The sequence below is a fragment of the Oratosquilla oratoria genome, chromosome 8 (genome assembly GCF_046742065.1).
Source record: "Oratosquilla oratoria isolate Oo_2021 chromosome 8, ASM4674206v1, whole genome shotgun sequence".
Taxonomy (NCBI): domain Eukaryota; kingdom Metazoa; phylum Arthropoda; class Malacostraca; order Stomatopoda; family Squillidae; genus Oratosquilla; species Oratosquilla oratoria.
In genome coordinates this window covers 76,272,189-76,290,360 of record NC_134784.1, presented here as the reverse complement: position 1 = coordinate 76,290,360, position 18,172 = coordinate 76,272,189, and the positions used below count along the sequence as shown (strand labels likewise).

The 18,172-nt window shown below is 39.8% G+C and overlaps 2 protein-coding genes across 3 annotated transcripts; both read right to left on the bottom strand.

Moving 5' to 3' along the window:
- Positions 1–9,338: 9,338 nt before the first annotated feature.
- Positions 9,339–11,359, bottom strand: LOC143027430 (uncharacterized). The gene is made up of 4 exons (XM_076188720.1): positions 11,279–11,359; positions 11,104–11,228; positions 10,381–10,940; positions 9,339–10,126 (listed from the first exon to the last, which is right to left on the bottom strand). Exons 1-4 carry the CDS (start codon positions 11,357–11,359, stop codon positions 9,339–9,341), a joined length of 1,554 nt encoding a protein of 517 aa, XP_076044835.1.
- A 1,935-nt stretch (positions 11,360–13,294) lies between these two features.
- Positions 13,295–17,399, bottom strand: LOC143027504 (uncharacterized). Of its 2 annotated transcripts, XR_012966608.1 has the most exons (8): positions 17,164–17,399; positions 16,819–16,921; positions 16,193–16,392; positions 15,707–15,907; positions 15,320–15,406; positions 14,907–15,088; positions 14,521–14,686; positions 13,295–14,240 (listed from the first exon to the last, which is right to left on the bottom strand). XR_012966608.1 is itself a non-coding variant. In XM_076188792.1 (7 exons), the coding sequence occupies exons 1-6, from the start codon at positions 17,381–17,383 to the stop codon at positions 14,940–14,942; spliced, it is 960 nt and encodes a 319-aa protein (XP_076044907.1). In that variant the 5' UTR covers positions 17,384–17,399; the 3' UTR covers positions 14,335–14,686; positions 14,907–14,939. The 2 variants fall into 2 exon arrangements, 1 of the variants encoding a protein (XP_076044907.1); XM_076188792.1 differs by lacking the exon at positions 13,295–14,240 and having other exon boundaries at positions 14,335–14,686.
- Positions 17,400–18,172: the final 773 nt, after the last annotated feature.

The following is an 18,172-nucleotide window of genomic DNA, read 5'->3' as shown; positions in this document are numbered from 1 at the left end:
TCCTCCATTTTCCTCACTCATCACTCATTTTCTTAGCATTTCCCACTGCAGCTATCTTTCCTTCCCTATCCTCCTTCACATTTAGCAACTCCCTAAAATATTCTGCCCATCTTCCCCTTACTGCCTTCTCTTCCATTATCATCTCTTCATCTGCACCCTTTACCTTTTCTTCTCTACTTGATTCGCCTCCTCTTCCTCTCTTGATTTCTTTCCAAAACATCTTTTTATTACTTTCAAAATTTTCTGTCATACTCTTACCCCATTTCACATCTGCTCTCCTCTTTGCAACCTTTACCTTTTGCTTTACTTCCCTTTTCTTTTCTTTGTACCTCTCATATGACTCCCTCATCCTATTTTGTAACCAATCTGTGAAAGCTCGCTTCTTCTCTTCTACAACCCTCTTTGTTTCCTCATCCCACCATTCACTACCCTTCCTTCTATTTCCTCCTGTCCTTCTTGTTCCACACACCATCTTTGCACACCTTATGACTCCCTCCTTGAACCATCCCCATTCCTCCTCCACACCTAGCTGTACTCTATCCTTCACTCCCTCCCACTCCTCCCTCAGGTTCTTCTTGTACTCCTTCTCCTTTTCATTTTCATTTAAAGAGTTCAATCGAAGCACCTCCCTACCTTTTGTCCATTTCCTCTTCCTCCACTCTCAACTTACCTTCCACCACAAAATGATCTGATATTCCCCCACCCTCTCCCCTTAGCGCATGTACATCCTTAACTCTTCCTATCATAATCCTATTTACCACTACATAGTCTATTAATGCTCTATCTACCACCCTTCCCTCCACCACCCTCTCCCATGTGTACTTATGCTTGACTTTTTTCCGAAACACTGTATTTGCTATCATCAACTCTCTAGACACATTTCCATCATCAACTCTCCACTACGATTCTTTCCTGGAACTCCACATTTCCCAACTACTCCATCAATTGGACCATTTCCTACCCTAGCATTAAGGTCTCCCAGTACTATTACATTGATATTTCTCCCTAAATCCTCTATGCACTTATTTAAATCTATCCAAAAAGCCTCCCTTTCTTCTACACTCTTCTCACTGCCAGGCCCATATGCACTTACAAAAACCCATATCTCCTTTCCCAGTTTCACCTTCATCCACATTATCCTTGAGGAAACCTCCTTCCACTCCACTACACATTTACCTATTTCTTCACTTACTAGTATAGCCACCCCTTCCCTCCCTCACCCTCTCTTCACTCCTGATAACCTCCCACTTACACTCCCAAACTTACAATCGCCCTTCCCTTTCAGCTTAGTTTCACTCAAAGCCAACACATCCATCTTTCTTCTCATAAACATACTACCTATCTCCTCCCTTTTACTCTCATCTGTACCACATCCAAGAATTACAAAATCTGGCGGTGTCTGGTATCAAATCGCTCACTGCGAAAGGTCCCATTATATGCGCATGGACAAATCAACATATTTAAACTTCTGAATTTGGTCACCCCATTCATTACTTGTAAAAACACCGTTATGAGAAAGTTCATTTTTTTTTTTTTTATATATAGCAACGGACAGATATCTGCAAGACTCGAGATTTTCAGCTCTCATTGCAACTAGCACCTTATCTATGATTATACCAGAAACTTGTCATGCCTTCCTAAGGAACTACGAAGACAGTTGATTTTTTTTTCTTTTCTTTTTTCATCACAAGTTCTTTTAGCTTTCCATGCAATTCATATATACCTTTATTTCTTAAATTCCTATTAGAATATTCTTTCGATTTCACCTTCCAATGTGCCAGGCCCTACGAGAGGTGGGTGCAGCCGGTGCGCCGCACCAGGGCCCATAAGAGTCTAGGGGGCCCATGAATATCAAAGTTCAAATTTGAAATGGGTAATTATGTGCAACGTATCGTCCTCTAAAATATGTCTGTGTAAGTACTTTTCTAATATAAATCTATCTCCAATAAAGATATAAATAATGGCTGTGGTTAGTACTTTTCTTAAACTGTTGTGTTTCCTAGTTTTTGACAATCTCAGGTTTGTATTACTGGATTCAGAAACATTTTGCAAAGTAAATGATGTCACTAGCTAGCGGCTGTCCATAACCACAACCTAGGAACGCTCGCAAATATCGCTCAGCGCACTCTAGACTGCTGCTAGGTAAGAGATAATTTCTGCTGTCCACCCTAGATCAGAACCAAGTTAGGGTCCAATTTAGAGTTAAAGCTGCCACTGCTGCTGCTGCTGCGAGTTTGCAAGCTGGCTCACAGAGGACGGTGCACTTGCTTTTATTAGGTCCCATTGCCTCGAGATGATGGTCCTCGTAAAGGGAATTCCTACACGCGCGTCCTTAGTGACGGATCTATCGATGTACGAAACACTGTTCAAATTGCGATTTCACATTCAAATACATTTTTTATGTAAATATTATGAATTATCTGAATTAAATATTTGTTTAACAAATTAATCATTGCAATCTAGACATTTTCTGCCCACCCCCTTTCCAAAAGGGGGGCCCCAGAAAAGGTCTCGCATCAGCACATTTTTTTCCCTCTCAGGGGCCCTACACAATGCCATACGCCTCCTATATATGTCAATGAAATCTACCATGATTTCCCTTTCCTTGTCCTTAACGGCACACGTATCATTCATTTTGGAAATAATCGGGAGGTCTATCACTGAAGGAGCTGCTATAGATGTTACCTCTGCGAGATTTGAGTATGTATGACGATTGGAAACTGATGCGTATTCAGACGTTCATGCATGGAGATGAACGAGCAAGCTCCGCCCACAAAAGTCATGCCAGATCAGACATCCGTCCAACACGTTGGTCCAACATGTTTACCCCTTTCACATGTTCAAACATACTCTCAAACACCGTGTTGTCAAACGTGATAGTTTCGCATCAGTCAAAAGTACATAATAATAATTATATATTAAAAGGGTGTTATAATTTTCCTTAACGTCTAACACAGTACTTAGTATCAATTATATATAATCTATAATCTGATACTAGAGACGTCTACGGATCAGAACTTGTGTGTTCGTATTGACGACTACACAATAGCATCGAGCTTCCTCTTTCGTCTGTGGAATTGTTATCTCACTTTTATGAGATATTGTCGGTGATTGATTCTAGTGAATTTGACTCCTCATAGGAAATATACACACACTTCCCACAAACAAAATGAAGCCCACATGCAAACATATATACACATGTTTTTTCTCCGACTAAAATTCTGTTCGTTTTTAATTTTCTTTCATAAATCAATTTACCACGACAGGCCTAGCTAGCCGGTGGCCTTACTACACAGCTCAAGTAACACAATATCAGACAAGCCAATGAGTCAAGAGGAAGAACTATGGAGGAAGTGGAGAGAGTGCAGCTGTATGCAGATAGGGCGTTGTGGAGAGACTTCGTGAGGCATCATCGCTGACAGGGCAACGCCCTACCTGGTGTATGGTAGTGGTGGGCAGCTACCGGTAAATTTACCGGTTTTATCGGTAACAACCTTAACGGTAGCTTACCGGCATATATTCTGCTACCGCGGTTCCGTTAACCGATTAGCTATACCATGACACTCGGAGAGCGGTAAGCACGTCTCGGCTTGGTGGTACTGAGTGACGGTACTGACGTTAGTGGTGGGCAGCTACCAATAGTTACGGGTTTTATCGGTAACAACCTTGACGGTAGCTTACCAGCAAAAATTCTGCTACCGTTAAGGCTCCGTTAACCGATAAGCTATACCAAGGTCTAAATATACAGGTCAGACCGTTTACATTCTTCTGCGCAGCTTCTGACGTCATTTGGCTGAGTCCATTTTCTCTTTGTGATACACTGAAGAAAACTGAAACGCCAAGGAAGACAGGAACTATAATATTTTATATATTATATATCATATATATTATATATTCATATATATAGACAGGAACTATAATATTTTATATATATTTATATATATATTTTATATAATATTTGTCAGAATATAACTAATTGCGTGGAGCGTTGCGAGCGAAGGCGACGTCATTTTCGAACGACGGACCAGCTTCAACTGACAGCTATAGGACCCGCTAACCCCACTTTGAACAGCCAGGTGACGTTCACGGGCCCGCTGCGCCAACTCCCTCGAAATTCGGTCGGAAGTGGTTAGACCTTATATTCTTAGATCTTGAGCTATACCATAACACTCAGAGAGCGGTAAGCACGTCTCGGCTTAATGGTACCGAGTGTCAATACTGACGGCCCACTGTACCGCTAATTTTACTGGTTAAACTTTTACCATTAAGCAAGTATGTACCGCTAAGGTCTCGGTAATTATTTTACCATTAAAACAGTTTTTTTTTTTTTGCATTTTTGTCAATTTCTCAATAGAATTAATGTTATTTCTGTGATCAGCATACGAAATTATATTAATTGTGAAAGTTTCATCGAAAAATTCCGCGTGTCGCCAAATGAAGACTCATATATGTATATATATATATATATATATATATATATATATATATATATATGCTAGTGATGAAAATGCCAATATGCTTCTGTTTCTAAATAAGAATATGAACTAATTTGTATGAAAAGATAATTGAGGAAATAAATAAAAAATATGCTAACAATGAAATCTAATATATCCTTGAGTATTCACCTTGGTCTTTGGATCACGTGCTGGGCTAATTTGTATGAAATAAGTATTAAAACAAGGGAACATTAAAAGCAGTTTTTATGAAAACATCTATTACAAATTAGTCAGTTTAGGTTAGTTTTTAAGAAAACATTACAATTTAGTCAAAGCTTTATGTGTATGTGTGTGTATTAACAAAACTCCCACTCCCACATGCACCCTCCAAACATAGACCCATGCATGCAGAGGCGGAAAAAAGTTTATACACCACACCCACCCTCAGACACCCTCCTTTCACTCACTTGCGCGGTATATAGCATACTAAAGTAGCACCAATTAAAGTATGACTTTTTCCCTTTACAATGACATAACAATCAAAATAATATGTAAAATAGAACCAGACATATAGCTTTATAGACAAAAACATTGATTTTTCAGGAGAGACAGTTAAACTGGGAGGCTGGATACTGTAGATAGGCGGCATGCTTCTACCTCTAACTTTGATAACGCACTGATATCTATAAAATTCAAAATCATGTGTTTACTGTTGAGAATCATAGCTTGCTTCCGATTGGTGCGAGGAGTTGCCAGATATCTCCATAAACACAATATCGTAAACAAAATAGAACTGGCTATCGAAATTTTTACTTTATTTCAATATACAGAATATGCAATGGGGTTGTGACTACACACCATAGTAGGATGAAATTTGTTTAAAGATTTAAGTCATAAAGGCGACTACTACCTCACGAGTCTTTTACCGGTAAAATACCGGTAATTCCGGTAACGGCATTGTTGATTACCGGTAATTCCGGTACTGAGATTAGCGGTATTTGCCCAGCACTAGTGTATGGTGAGACATCAGTTTACCCGTTAATCTAAAAAAATGTGTTTCTTTATCACTGGCTCCGACCATTCCCCCCGGCTTTTAGTTGATAGACAGTATATGCAAGGTCAAGTCTCCTGCCCATGCATCATGGTCCACAATATAAGCCCTTAATAACAGTGGCGGATTAAGGCTCTTGTGGCCCTAAGGCAAATTTCAAGATTATCTTTAAAATATGGCCTGAACTAATGATAAAATTTATATTATTGTACAATAATAACAAATATCCATTAGTAAACATTTATTTCTAAACAAAACCTTATCAATTTTACATATGTTAAGGTAAGGTACTACTACATACATGTGTTTTGTATACATTATTAAATTTTCACTTTTCTTGCTTTGACAGTAGCAAATTCATCAATCATAGAACTGAAGTCAGTTTCGGATAGCAAATCTTTTTCAATCATGCACAGAAGTGCCAACACACCATTGACGCATTGTGGATCGCTTTACATCCTTAATTCGAGTAAGCTGGGAAAATGACCGTTCACCAGAGCAATTAGTAGCCATCAGTGACAAGTAAATTCGCAAAGCCACTTCAGTGTTTGGAAATGCAGTTGAAATTCCAGTTTTGCGCATTCATTTGAACGTATGTTGAGCAATACCTGTTGACGCTTCTTTGCTACATTTCTTCTTTGTCTGTTCCTTATACCAACAGATAAACTGACAGAATTCTGAATAGAAGTCAGAGGAAAGATCAAGTGTTTCAATTGCAGCCACAATATCATCATTAGACATTGATTCAAACTCAGTCAGAACACCAAACCGCTGCTGTATGGTTGAATATGCTTCAGTGCGTTTTTTCAAAGCACTGTTCAGTTGATCGATGATGACATTAAAAGTGTTAACTTTAAATTTCTGCTTTCCTGTCATACTTTCCATAGCATCTGCAGCACTTCCTTCACTATTATGTTTCTTGCGTTTAGGTATTCGGCGTGTTTCACTTTCATACATATAAGAGCTGTTTCCACAACGGTCAGAGGCTTTGCTCATAAGCTGCGTTTCCACCGAGCGAGTCTCGTCAGGTCTAGATTCCATACTCACTAGTAGTGCTGGGCAAATACCGCTAATTTCAATACCGGAATTACCGGTAAACAACAATGCCGTTACCGGAATTACCGGTAATTTACCGGTAAAAGACTCGTGAGGTAGTAGTGACGTCCCAAGTTCGAGTCGCCTTTATGACTTAAATCTAAACAAATTTCATCCTACTATGGTGTGTAGTCACAAGTTTTGTAACGTCGTCACTGTAAAAATCCTGCGCTCCGAGTCGTTACTCCAACTCTCGTGGGCGGGGAGTAGGGAGGGGGTGCGTGTAAGGTCACAGCATTACCTCCTCTCCCTCAGTGCATAGGCCTACGCACCAATCCCCCCCTCCCCCTCTCACACTCCACTTCCGTCTCTATGTAAGTGCAATTTCATACAAAGAATATATTTTTCACATAGAAACACAATTTCATAAAAGAAAAATAATTACATGCATCATTTTTACACATTACACATAAAAATTAATTTCCAAAATCACCCATTTTTCATTTAGTCAGGACAAAGTTTTTTTTTTTTGTACAATTGAGGTTTTAAAGGTTTTGTGCGAGATGAATTGACATATGTAGGTCATTTTCATAATTTTTTTTTACCAAGTTCCTCTTATAGGCTCAGGAACACAATCTCAACCCTTTGAATTTCTGTCAAAGTTTTTTTCAATTGTTCATAGTTGTCATTTTTTATATTGGAATTACGTTAATTTTGTATTAGCAGGACTCTACGATCCCCATATTTATATTATAGTACCTTTAAGTGGACAAAAAACACACGCATATATTTTATTTTAATTTTTTATTGTGTGTATCCATTTGGATACATGCCCACCGGAATCGCCAGCGCGCGCCACCTCCACTAATCTAGGGTAAGGCTCGCAAATATTAGTTACTTAAGACTACGCGAATAATAATTACATGCGTATCACTAACAAAATATGATTTTTGAATAACACGTTACCTTGCGTCGTAGAGGCCACTTCAATGGACACAGTGTTAATCCACCAGAATCTTTGATCGTCTCTGCCCGCTTATTCTTGTCTCTGCTTTCCGTGAGTCTGTTGTGGTATACTGTATTCCCTGCCCCAACCCATAGCTTATATATATATCCTTGTCAGTCATCACTCGTGCGAGTCTGATAAGTGTATTTGTGAACTTGTTTGTGATTAACTCCAATACAAGTACAGTACAAATAGATTGTAACATGCAGATGGTGTCTTTCATGAGCAACTGCGTACATTTATGTAAATATGCATATATTGATAAACATTAAATATAAAGTTAAATATGAAGATCTGGTAAGTGTGGAAACAGTGTCTCTCCAATCTCCCCGTTCTGTGAGCTTTCATGTCCGTTCTACAAACTTTACAACGTGCCTTATTTCCATCCTCTTTCACTTCCGCTAACCATTTTTTAAACAGGGGATCCTTTAACCAGGCAGACTGAAAAGTTTTCGAGTAGTTTGACCACCTCTTCATTTCTGGATCACATAGGCTGACTAATCGAATACGTACATTTTGCACTGAACCTCTGCCGGCCGAGATGCGAACAAAACGATCTAGCACGTCTGTTAATTTTCATATTCGAATACGTACATTTCGTACTGTGCATCTGTGGGCCGAGAAGGGAGCAGGACGATCTAGCACGTTGAATACGTTCCTGTTAATTTTCATCCTACGTAGGGCCGTCAGTACTGTCACTCAGTACCACCAAGCCGAAACGTGCTTACCGCTCTCTGAGTATTATGGGATAGCTTATCGGTTAACGGAGCCTAAACGGTAGCAGATTTTTTGCTGGTAAGCTACCGTCAAGGTTGTTACCGATAAAACCCGTAACTACCGGTAGCTGCCCACCACTATCGTCACTCAGTACCACCAAGCCGAGACGTGCTTACCGCTCCACGAGTATTTGGTATAGCTTATCGGTTAACGGAACCTTAACGGTAGCAGAATTATTGCCGGTAAGCTACCGTCAAGGCTGTTACCGATAAAACCGGTAACTTTACCGGTAGCTGCCCACCACTACTCGCTAGTAGATGTAAACAATGGTATCATAACAACTGTGTAAATCTGTCTGTGCATGATGTCAGGGAAATGTGAACAGATTACACTTACACTTGCCCTCAATGTAGGAATGATTGAGAATTGTGCTGTATTTTCCACATACATGTATTTTAATATTGTTCTGCTGTAAATAGAAATAAGACAATTTTTATATAAAAAATTCAAGTCTCTTCTCTTTTGCTAGCAGTTCAAAAAATTTTAATGTAAAAAACGTCCACCCAGTAATAGTAATATATTTATATGTATAATTCATCATTCCACGAGAATTTTTTTTTTATAAAGTTTTGATATTTTAATTTTCTTCCATAAAAGAAGCTTGAAGTCTAATATTGCATTTTATTTAGGCCTCTGAATGTCTTCCGTCACATCGGACTTCGGAAACTTCCGAAAATACCCGACATTGCCCGAAGTGATAACACAAAAACGTGACGTCATCTACTAGCGAGTATGGAATCTAGACCTGACCGTCTCGTCAGATTCTCATCAACCGTTGTGAGTTCGTTTGGGTAGAAACAACTTCGGTTACAATCTTTCGTTTTTTCAATCTTCAAATGTCAAATTGGCTTTGCGTCACGTATTGAGAAACCGAATGGCGAAATGAAGGGAGCTAAACCTTTATAAATGTTAGACAGATTGTTGAAATGTTCTTAGGGAAGTCTAGAATGTTGCAAACAAAGTCTTCTTCCAGCTATTCGAATTCATAGCATTTGACGAGAATCGGCCCTGACTCGCTCGGTGGAAACGCAGCCTAAATGTCAAATGTCTCTCTGCAATCACTTATGAATTGAGCCAGACTCTTCAAAAGACCAATAGCAGTTGTTAGTTCAATGGTAGCACTTTGCAGCAACTTGCTGCATTGGTTGAAGCGCTGCAGAATGTCATTCCAAAGTTCACACATGAAGGATACTTCTATGGTACCCATATGCTCTGCCAAAGCGTTTGCCTGATTTTGAGTATCCCTATTCTGACTGTCATCAGCTGGAATTTCCTCAAGAGCACTGTGGAACTGCCGATATCCTTGGAATACAGCCTCAGTGGCATCAGCCCTAGCAGACCATCGGGTATCTGATAGGTGTTTAGGGATAAGGCAATGAGGTTTATGTTCTATGTGGATTAGCAGAATCCCCCATCGATGTGTAGATACTACAAAGAATGTGTACAAACGCTGCAAAAACCCAAAGTATGAAACAGCTTCAACACAGCAATCCATCGCAGATTGACCAACAAGATTTAGTGAGTGGCCTGCACATGGAATATAATCCACCAAACTGTTCTTGTTTTTCAGGATTTGCTGCATACCAATGTATTTACCGGACATATTACTAGCATTGTCATATGTCTGTCCACGGCAATGAGTGAAATCAATGTTCTGCTCTGGTAAGTACTGAAGTAGAGTATCAGCAAGATTCTGACCTGTGTGACTGGAAATTGGGATGAATGTGAGAAAACGCTCCACTGGTTCATAATTTGTTATATTGACATGACGAATAATGATTGTCAGCTGGTCAGTATGAGTAATATCTGGTGTAGAGTCCACTGAAATAGAGAAATACCTCGACTTCAAAATCTCCTGCTTGATAACACTTTGTGTCCCATCAGCGTGACAAGCTCTTCACAAATTGTTTTTGAGAGGTAAGATGAATGCCCACGTCCGCGGTTGGCATGTTGACGAATATGCTGATATAGAAAAGGATCAAATTGACTAATCAACTCCAATATTCCCAAATAATTGCCATTGTTACCAGACCCAATAATCTCATTACTGCCCCGAAGTGGTAGGCCTCTCTCACAAAGAAAGGCAATTATTGCAACACAACGTGTAAGCACATTTTTCCAGTATTTATGCTGCTCAATCATATTTTTGTGCAACTCAGCATCAATTCGACCAGCAGCAGCAGAGCGATGAGCAAGAGTCAGAACTGAGTCAATATGTTTGGTGCTTGTTTCATGAGATTTCAAATTCTGAGTTATATTCTTCCAGTCATTATCACCAGAGGTACATAGCTTTATACTTCTATCTGATGAGAACAAAATGCATGGGAAACAGAAAACACAAGTCTTGCCTGGAGAATAAACAAGCCAGTCACGACTGACTACCTCTCCATTTGGTAAAACTCGTGTGAAGGCACTAGGATTAAGGAAGCGGTTCACTCCAGAATATTCTCGTTTTGTTTTTGGATAATCATTTGCCAAAATTCGAAAATGGTCAGTGCCCATGCTGATGCATACTTCACGTAAATTCTCTGTTATATTACCAAAAAGCCCAACATCACTTGGTACAGCTTCATTTGAAACTGAACTCTGAACTTCTTTTGTGGCTGTAGATTCTTTATCATCATCACCGTCAGATCTAGGTAGAAAGAAACTTTAAACTGATTTACATATGATGGAACATAACGTGAGAAAAATGAGAAAATATTAATAGAACAATGAGGAACACTACTACAACAAAAATATGAGAAAAAAAATCCGATGAATCGTTTGGCAAAAATATGTGTCGAAGCAAAAATTACCCAGCCAGCAAAGTTAATCTGGTCCAGATCTCAACCAGATCTGTTGACACAGAAAAACAGATCTTGACCAGATGTGGCATCCAGATCTGGACCAGTTCTGGTCTTGCACACTCCATCTGATCTGGCTATGATCAAGTCATCCAGGTCTGGCAATGATCTGGCATTATAATCTCACCAGGTCTACACCAGGTGGTGCCAGGTATGGTTCTGATCTTCCACAGTGGCCACCAGACCTGGCCCAGATGTGGAGTTCCATGTCGCATCTGTTCTAATCCAGACCATTAATGATTTGTATCAAATTGAGTTGAGAAAGTCGCATTCCAGTAGTAGCGATGGAAGAGGGAGGGGCGATGATATGAGTTGTCAATGAAACAAAAAAAGATACTTTAATCAAAAATATATTTTATTCATAACACATTTAATAAAACAGGACCAGTTAAAAATTTTCGTTACATGTACAGAGTATTGCTACCGGTACCTTAATTTGGAATTTCCATAAAAGCTAAACCTTCCTTGCAGTATAATAGGCCTAATTACACTAAAAAACAATTTTTCTCACAAATATGGAATGGCATGGCATTGCATGAAAATTAAGAAAAAGATAAAAAAAATCGACCTAGTACAATATACATGTAAATTAATTTACAGTCGATAGAATTTATGTAAATGAGACAATGTGATACTGGCGAAACTAATCCGAGACTGGCGCTTATATGCAAGTAGTACTGACACAAGAGGAAAAGGGGACAAGTGTGAATGTAGTAGTTTCAGAGGGATTAGCCTGTTAAGTGTAGTAGGGAAGGCTTATGGGAGGATCTTAATTGAGAGGATTAGGAGAGGAACAGGAGTAATTGGTGAGGAACAGTGTGGATTTAGGACAGGTAGAGGTTGTGTAGATCAGATCTTTGTGGTAAGACAGATATGTGAGAAAGCTATAGGAAAGGGGAAGGATGTTTTTTGGGCTTTTATGGATCTGGAAAAGGCTTATGATAGGGTAGACAGAAAGGCACTGTGGGAGGTTATGCAGATTTATGGGATAGGAGGAAAGCTTTTGGGAGCTGTCAAGAGTTTTTATGAGAGTAGTAGAGCTTGTGTCAGGATTAGAAATGGAGAGAGTGAGTGGTTTGAAGTAAAGGTGGGACTTCGTCAAGGATGCGTTATGTCGCCCTGGCTGTTCAACTTATACATGGATGGGGTGGTGCGAGAGGTGAATGCTAGGGTAGTGGGTCAGGGATTGGAGATGGTTAAAGAAAATAGAGAAAAGTGGGAGGTGAGCCAGCTGTTGTTTGCGGACGACACTGCATTTGTGGCAGGGTCAGAGGAGGGATTGAGGAAGCTGGTGGCAGAGTTTGGGAGAGTATGTGATAGAAGAAAGCTAAAGATAAATGTGGGTAAAAGTAAGGTGATGAGATGTACAAGGGGTGAAAGTGGCAGTAGACTGGAAGTGAACATTAAGGGAGAGCGACTGGAGGAAGTGGATAGTTTTAGATACTTGGGTGCAAGTGTAGCAGGAAAAGGTGGAGTGAAGGTGGAGGTAGAATGTAGATTGAGAGAAGCGAGTAAATGCCTTGGTGGATTAAAGCGTGTAATGAGGAATAGACATTTGGGAATGGATGCGAAGAGGAGACTGTATGAAGGAGTGATTGTGCCAACAGCACTGTATGGGGCAGAAACGTGGAACATAAGAGAAGAAGAGAGAAGGAGTTTGAATGCGTTTGAGATGAGGTGTCTGAGAAGTATGGTGGGGGTTACTAGGCTGGATAGAGTGAGAAATGAGGAGGTGAGGAGGAGAACAGGGGTGAAAAAGGATTTGGGAGATAGGGTTGATGAAAGAATATTAGGATGGTTTGGACACATGGAAAGAATGAGTGAAGAAAGACTAGTAAAAGAGGTGTGGAAGGCAGATGTGGAGGGAGTGAACATGAGGGGACGTCCTAGGATGAGGTGGATGGATGGGGTGAAGGGGCTTTGGGGAAGAGGGGAATGTCTGTTGAGGAAGGGAGAGGACGGAAGACAGAGGTGAGTGGAGAATGGTTGTATATGGATGATGTTGTGATTGCATGAGGAGGAATGGGCGGGGGGGGGGGTGGTATGTGTGAGTAAATTTTGACGCAGCCCGAAGGGATTTCTCCCCGTCCTCTCCTTATATGCAAGGGGGGACGGAGAGGGGGGGTCGCCGATTGAATGAAGCGGCCTTCCTGTGGATGTGCTGTGTCTTGCGACACTGCTTCTGACCCAGGGCGGTGGGCAGGGTGCAGGGATGACCCGTCATCCAGGAGGTGCTCAGATGAGAGGGAGGGTGGGAGGGGTGTGGAGTGTATCTAGGGATGAAATGGGTGGGAGTGTTTTTATGCCTTTCCCTTTTAGGCTACCTCCCTTGAAAGGGGGAAAAAGCCTTGGTATATGTATGTATGTATGTAGTACTGACACAGAGGAGGCTCTGCAACTGTGCCCCTGGTGTCTACATGTACTTTTTCTGTCAGTGCCACACTTGGATTTGATTTCCTGCCACCACCACCACATTTCATTATTACACAGATGTTGTTTTGACAGAAATTGAATAATTAACGTTTAAATTTTGTTTTGAAATAGGCCTACTTGATCAGGTTTCCATTTTAACATCACATGATAAGTGTTGATGCCTAGGAAAATGGTCAATGGGGATGGGCAAAAATAAGGATTTATAAAATTAGCGTAGAACTGCAAAAACACAGGTTGCCTAATTTGATGATTGTTTGCAATAAATTGGGAGAAAATTCCAGGGACCAAAAACTAACTAAATAATCAATTGCAGCACACAATTTCCTGTGGACGACCAGTCATGCTCTTAGGATCCATTTGTAGTTTCAATGTGCTACACAAATTGCACCAATCCATTATTTCTGCTCAGCCCCTTTACGCCAAAAACCTGGGTACACAAAATGCTCCAAACTCACTTCAAATAGAAACCTAGTCCCTTTCGATCTGCTCTCCGCCGGCATTTTCAGCCGCCTCTGGCTGATCCACTCGGGTCTCCAATCTACGTGTGCCCCGTTCTTTTCTGCCACCATCACGATCCTTTGCCTGGTCAAACCAGCTAGTGAGGGCAGTTCGGTAGTCTTTGTCAGTGGCGTTAGGGTGGGATCTCCTCAGGGCATCTGGAAAAAGAGATAAACAAGATCTTGAAGGGGCAAATGGATGATAATTTTGCATTTTGTAACCTAACTATCAATATTGTAGGGTGTGGTCCAAAACAAATTGATGTGATGGGAGTAATTATGATGCGTCCATTCAGCCCACTGATGCCTTTACCACTTTTCTTGGCCATAAGTGTAATCAGACCGAGCAAGCCTAGACACTCTATATCTCTGCAATCAACGTGCCAACTAGGGATTCCTTCTTACACCACAAAATAACAAAAATGTTTCCGGAACTTACCAAAAACAACTCTAAAAAGCCTGAGATTTGCGAAACCTCGCTTTCCAGCTTGGCCCTTTCCAGACAGGTTAAATTTCCTGGCCACTTCAGTAGTAAAAACCTCCTCCATTTTCCTTCTTGTGTCTTCTTGGACAGTACGTCCATTATAAGCAAGCAGGTGGTTTATCTGCAATTAACAAAATAAACATCAGCAAAATATTTCTGACATTTGGGAAGTACATGTAAATAGCGGGAGATATCAAATGATAAGTGATTGTATAGCAATACCATGCGATGCGACTGTATTTTGTGTTACATATAATTGTCACTTCAAAACATGCAGTTCAAGGAGCATAAAATAGTGAAATAATTCCTGCAATTTGTTTACTGCTATAGAGTGAACTTACTATTTGGCTTTTCAGATCATTTTCTTCTCTAGATCAAAAACGCCCTCTAATGTAGTGATCGAGAGGCAATGTACTTTCTGGCAATGGCTCAGATTCATTGATGCTACCAGACTTCCTCAAAATTAGACGTTTCAATAATCTCTGTTCCGCTTTAATTTCCTCGAGGGCAGTGAAGATTCGTTCTGAAAATCAGATGTAGGCAATGCCAGTATAAGTCATGACACATTAATTGCCATTAAATGTATAGTCATAGAAATTCGTGAACATGTAGCCAACTCTAGAATAGTCTCTATTATAAATTGGTAATTGCTCTTCAGTTGATTGTTTATTTGCTAAATGTACCTGGATCAACCAAAAACACAGGGGTTGGCTTTTTGAGGTGTATTAGATTTTTGGAATTACCGTACACTTACCCAACGTTGGCAGCAATGCACTATACAAGTTTTGGTTCCGGACACCAGTAGCAGTAGTAGTACGTTCTATGTCCGAATTTCCGCTAACTGAAACAGTGAAGTTAATAAAATCTTTAAGCACGGATTGTGAATTCAGCTAATCAAATATTATACATAGACGCAATACATTTCAAAATATAATTGCACTGTTGGAATGGTTACTTGTTGAAAACACACAGAAACGGAGAGGGATTGATGTTGCTAATACATGTATGTCAGGCATTAGTATAAGAATTTTTCTATTCGATATTTTACAGCCATGGCATTTTGAGAAGGAAAAATTCTGAATTTAGCTGCAAATCCCAAAGAAACAAAACCAATATATAATTTACCAGAAAAAGGACTTACTTGATACTGGACTTTGTCTAGCTTGTAGTGCACTGTCAGACAGGCCAACTGAACTGTGCCTAGTTCCTGCGCCACTAAAACTGGGACTCATTGGATTCGATTGGGAACTACAGGCTACTGGACTGCTCCGCGGGGAATTATACTGCGGACGAGGGCTCACGAATTTGCTGCAACTTGATAAGGCTGCATTTAAAGGTTGACCTGAAATTCAATAGGAAAATCTCTCAAGAACTATTTAATTGTCTGATTATAGCATCTGAAATGTGTATCGGTACATTTATTTACCACATTGTTGACAATGATATCTTATGGTGCCGACTCACACATGCAGGCAAATTCACGTTGATTGTGAATCTTGTCTTTAATAGATTCTAAATTTTAACTGAATTCTAAGATATTATACAAAAGGCCTTCAACTCACACCTTCCTTACCATGCAAAGATTAAAGAACTACCAGGTCTATTCTGCTTGTTAATTATTAATTACCTGTTACTTGTGGTGGACTTGGTGGTAGTGGTAGTGATGTTGTGTCAGAACTTTGATCAATTTCATCCTCAGAGTCGGATACATTCTGATCTCTGATTCTTTTATACTTATTTGTATGCGGAAGGGGAGGCATGGGAGGAGATGGCGAATGACCTCTTCGTCGTATATTGGCACTGTCAGGATCGTACCTTTTTGGGGATCTGAAGATTCAAGAGAATTTGTTTAGAGTACATGCATACTATAGTTATAAATGTGTCACCAAAATCAGGTGTCATGAGGATGGATTCCACTTCACTGTCAAGCAAAAATCTCAAAATATGTTTATATACCCAGTATTAGCCAGGTCTATATTTAATGCTCTGGGGATCGACATACTGTAAGAGAAGAAATATTCACGTGTAGTAAATTTTCGTGAGACTGACAGGCCACTAGCAAAATTTTAATGGCGCGAATATTTCTTGCTTTACAGTAACCAAGAGTGTAAAATTACCTGTAACCAAGAATGTAAAATTACCTGTATTTAAATAATTTATTAAATCTGTTATATTGGCATGACGGATTTATACATTACAGGCGATATCTGAAAACAAACTTAATTTATACCTCAGTAAAGTTACATAACCTACCTAATTGATCGTTTTGAACGACCAAGATTTTCATCATCAGTGGATTCCACCTCGGAATGTTCCTCTAGCCTCCTAAATTTCGACCAAGCTGCACTCCAATCAACTGGAATTTTGAAGGGCATAATTAAGCAAAAATATATCTATCAAATCTAATTACTATATCAAATCTAACTACCAATCCACCAGAATGCTAATCCATAACAAATTGTGAATAACATGAGTGAATGTTTGTTAAAGTAAATAAGGTCGAAATGAGAATCAGTCAGGATGATTCTTAGGAACACTTTGTTTCAAAATGAAAACTTATGCTTGCCTTTAAGCTTTGCACATCACTTTAATACTTACAATTGCGGTAATGGATTGGCTTTATAGGGTACGAGCGCCATTCTTCACCAGGATGAAGCTTGCGCTTGGCAGCATTCTCACACCTTTTTGCGTCTGTGAATGGTGGCCAAAGGGCACATGAACATCCATCTAACCAGTTTGAAGGTATGACGGCCAGCTCATCCTTTGCACTCGTCGTGTCAGCATATTCCACAACGCAGTAGTCTATCTTTTCAGACATTTATCTTATCATAAAACAATCTGAAAATGTTTATAAAAACAAAAGATTTATAAATTTTGCAAGCACATTGTGAAGATTGTCCTAATATCCTAAAAATGAATCACGCTATCAATACTAATTTTTCATAAATGTAAGCCTACCTATACCATTCACAATGTACCCGGGTAATTACATGTACCTAGGCTCATGTACATGCATGTACACAGGTCTACTAAATGAAGATCAATTTAGAACATGTGGATCAGCCCACACTAAAGGACCATGTGGATCAGCCCAGACTAAAGGACCAAATATCCTTCATCCATGTCTGAGCGTAAACATAAATCATGGGACTTACCTTGATGAACAGTTCGTAGAAGGTAAAACACCATAGTGGGGACTTCTAACTCTCATATACTTGGTTTTATTTGGTCCCGTGTACAAAGGCTTGGTCCAATCCAGTGACTTGGTGTTTGTTATACACAAAGTCCAGCTGCCAGATACTCCAAGTTACTGTGATTACAGTCATTTCCGTGTTTGCCAAAATTGCCTGTCACCATGAGCACATGAATGGCAGGTCTAAAACAGCTCTGCTTCAAGTGTTACTAATTGCTGCCAGCATTAGTTGCTGTAAAGTTAACTTAGTCGTGAAGTATAGTTAATGCGAAATTGTGATTATAATATAAACATTGTTTCACATATCCTAATGCACTGAAAGTGGTTTGTTTGAAACACCTGGCCATGCCACTTGTGATTTTTAATGTGCACTGAAATGCAACAATGAACGAAGTGAAAAGTTGCCAGTACAAG

Coding starts and splice junctions, on each gene's coding strand:
- LOC143027430 (XM_076188720.1), bottom strand. CDS start 11,359: ATGGAACTCCACATCTGGGCCAGGTCTGGTGGCCACTGTGGAAGATCA. Junction 11,229..11,278: donor CACCACCTGGTGTAGACCTG/GTGAGATTATAA, acceptor ACTTGATCATAG/CCAGATCAGATGGAGTGTGC. Junction 10,127..10,380: donor TGCAATAATTGCCTTTCTTT/GTGAGAGAGGCC, acceptor TCTCTATTTCAG/TGGACTCTACACCAGATATT.
- LOC143027504 (XM_076188792.1), bottom strand. CDS start 17,383: ATGTCTGAAAAGATAGACTACTGCGTTGTGGAATATGCTGACACGACG. Junction 16,922..17,163: donor GCCAATCCATTACCGCAATT/GTAAGTATTAAA, acceptor TCAAAATTCCAG/TTGATTGGAGTGCAGCTTGG. Junction 16,393..16,818: donor CGTTCAAAACGATCAATTAG/GTAGGTTATGTA, acceptor TTGAATCTTCAG/ATCCCCAAAAAGGTACGATC.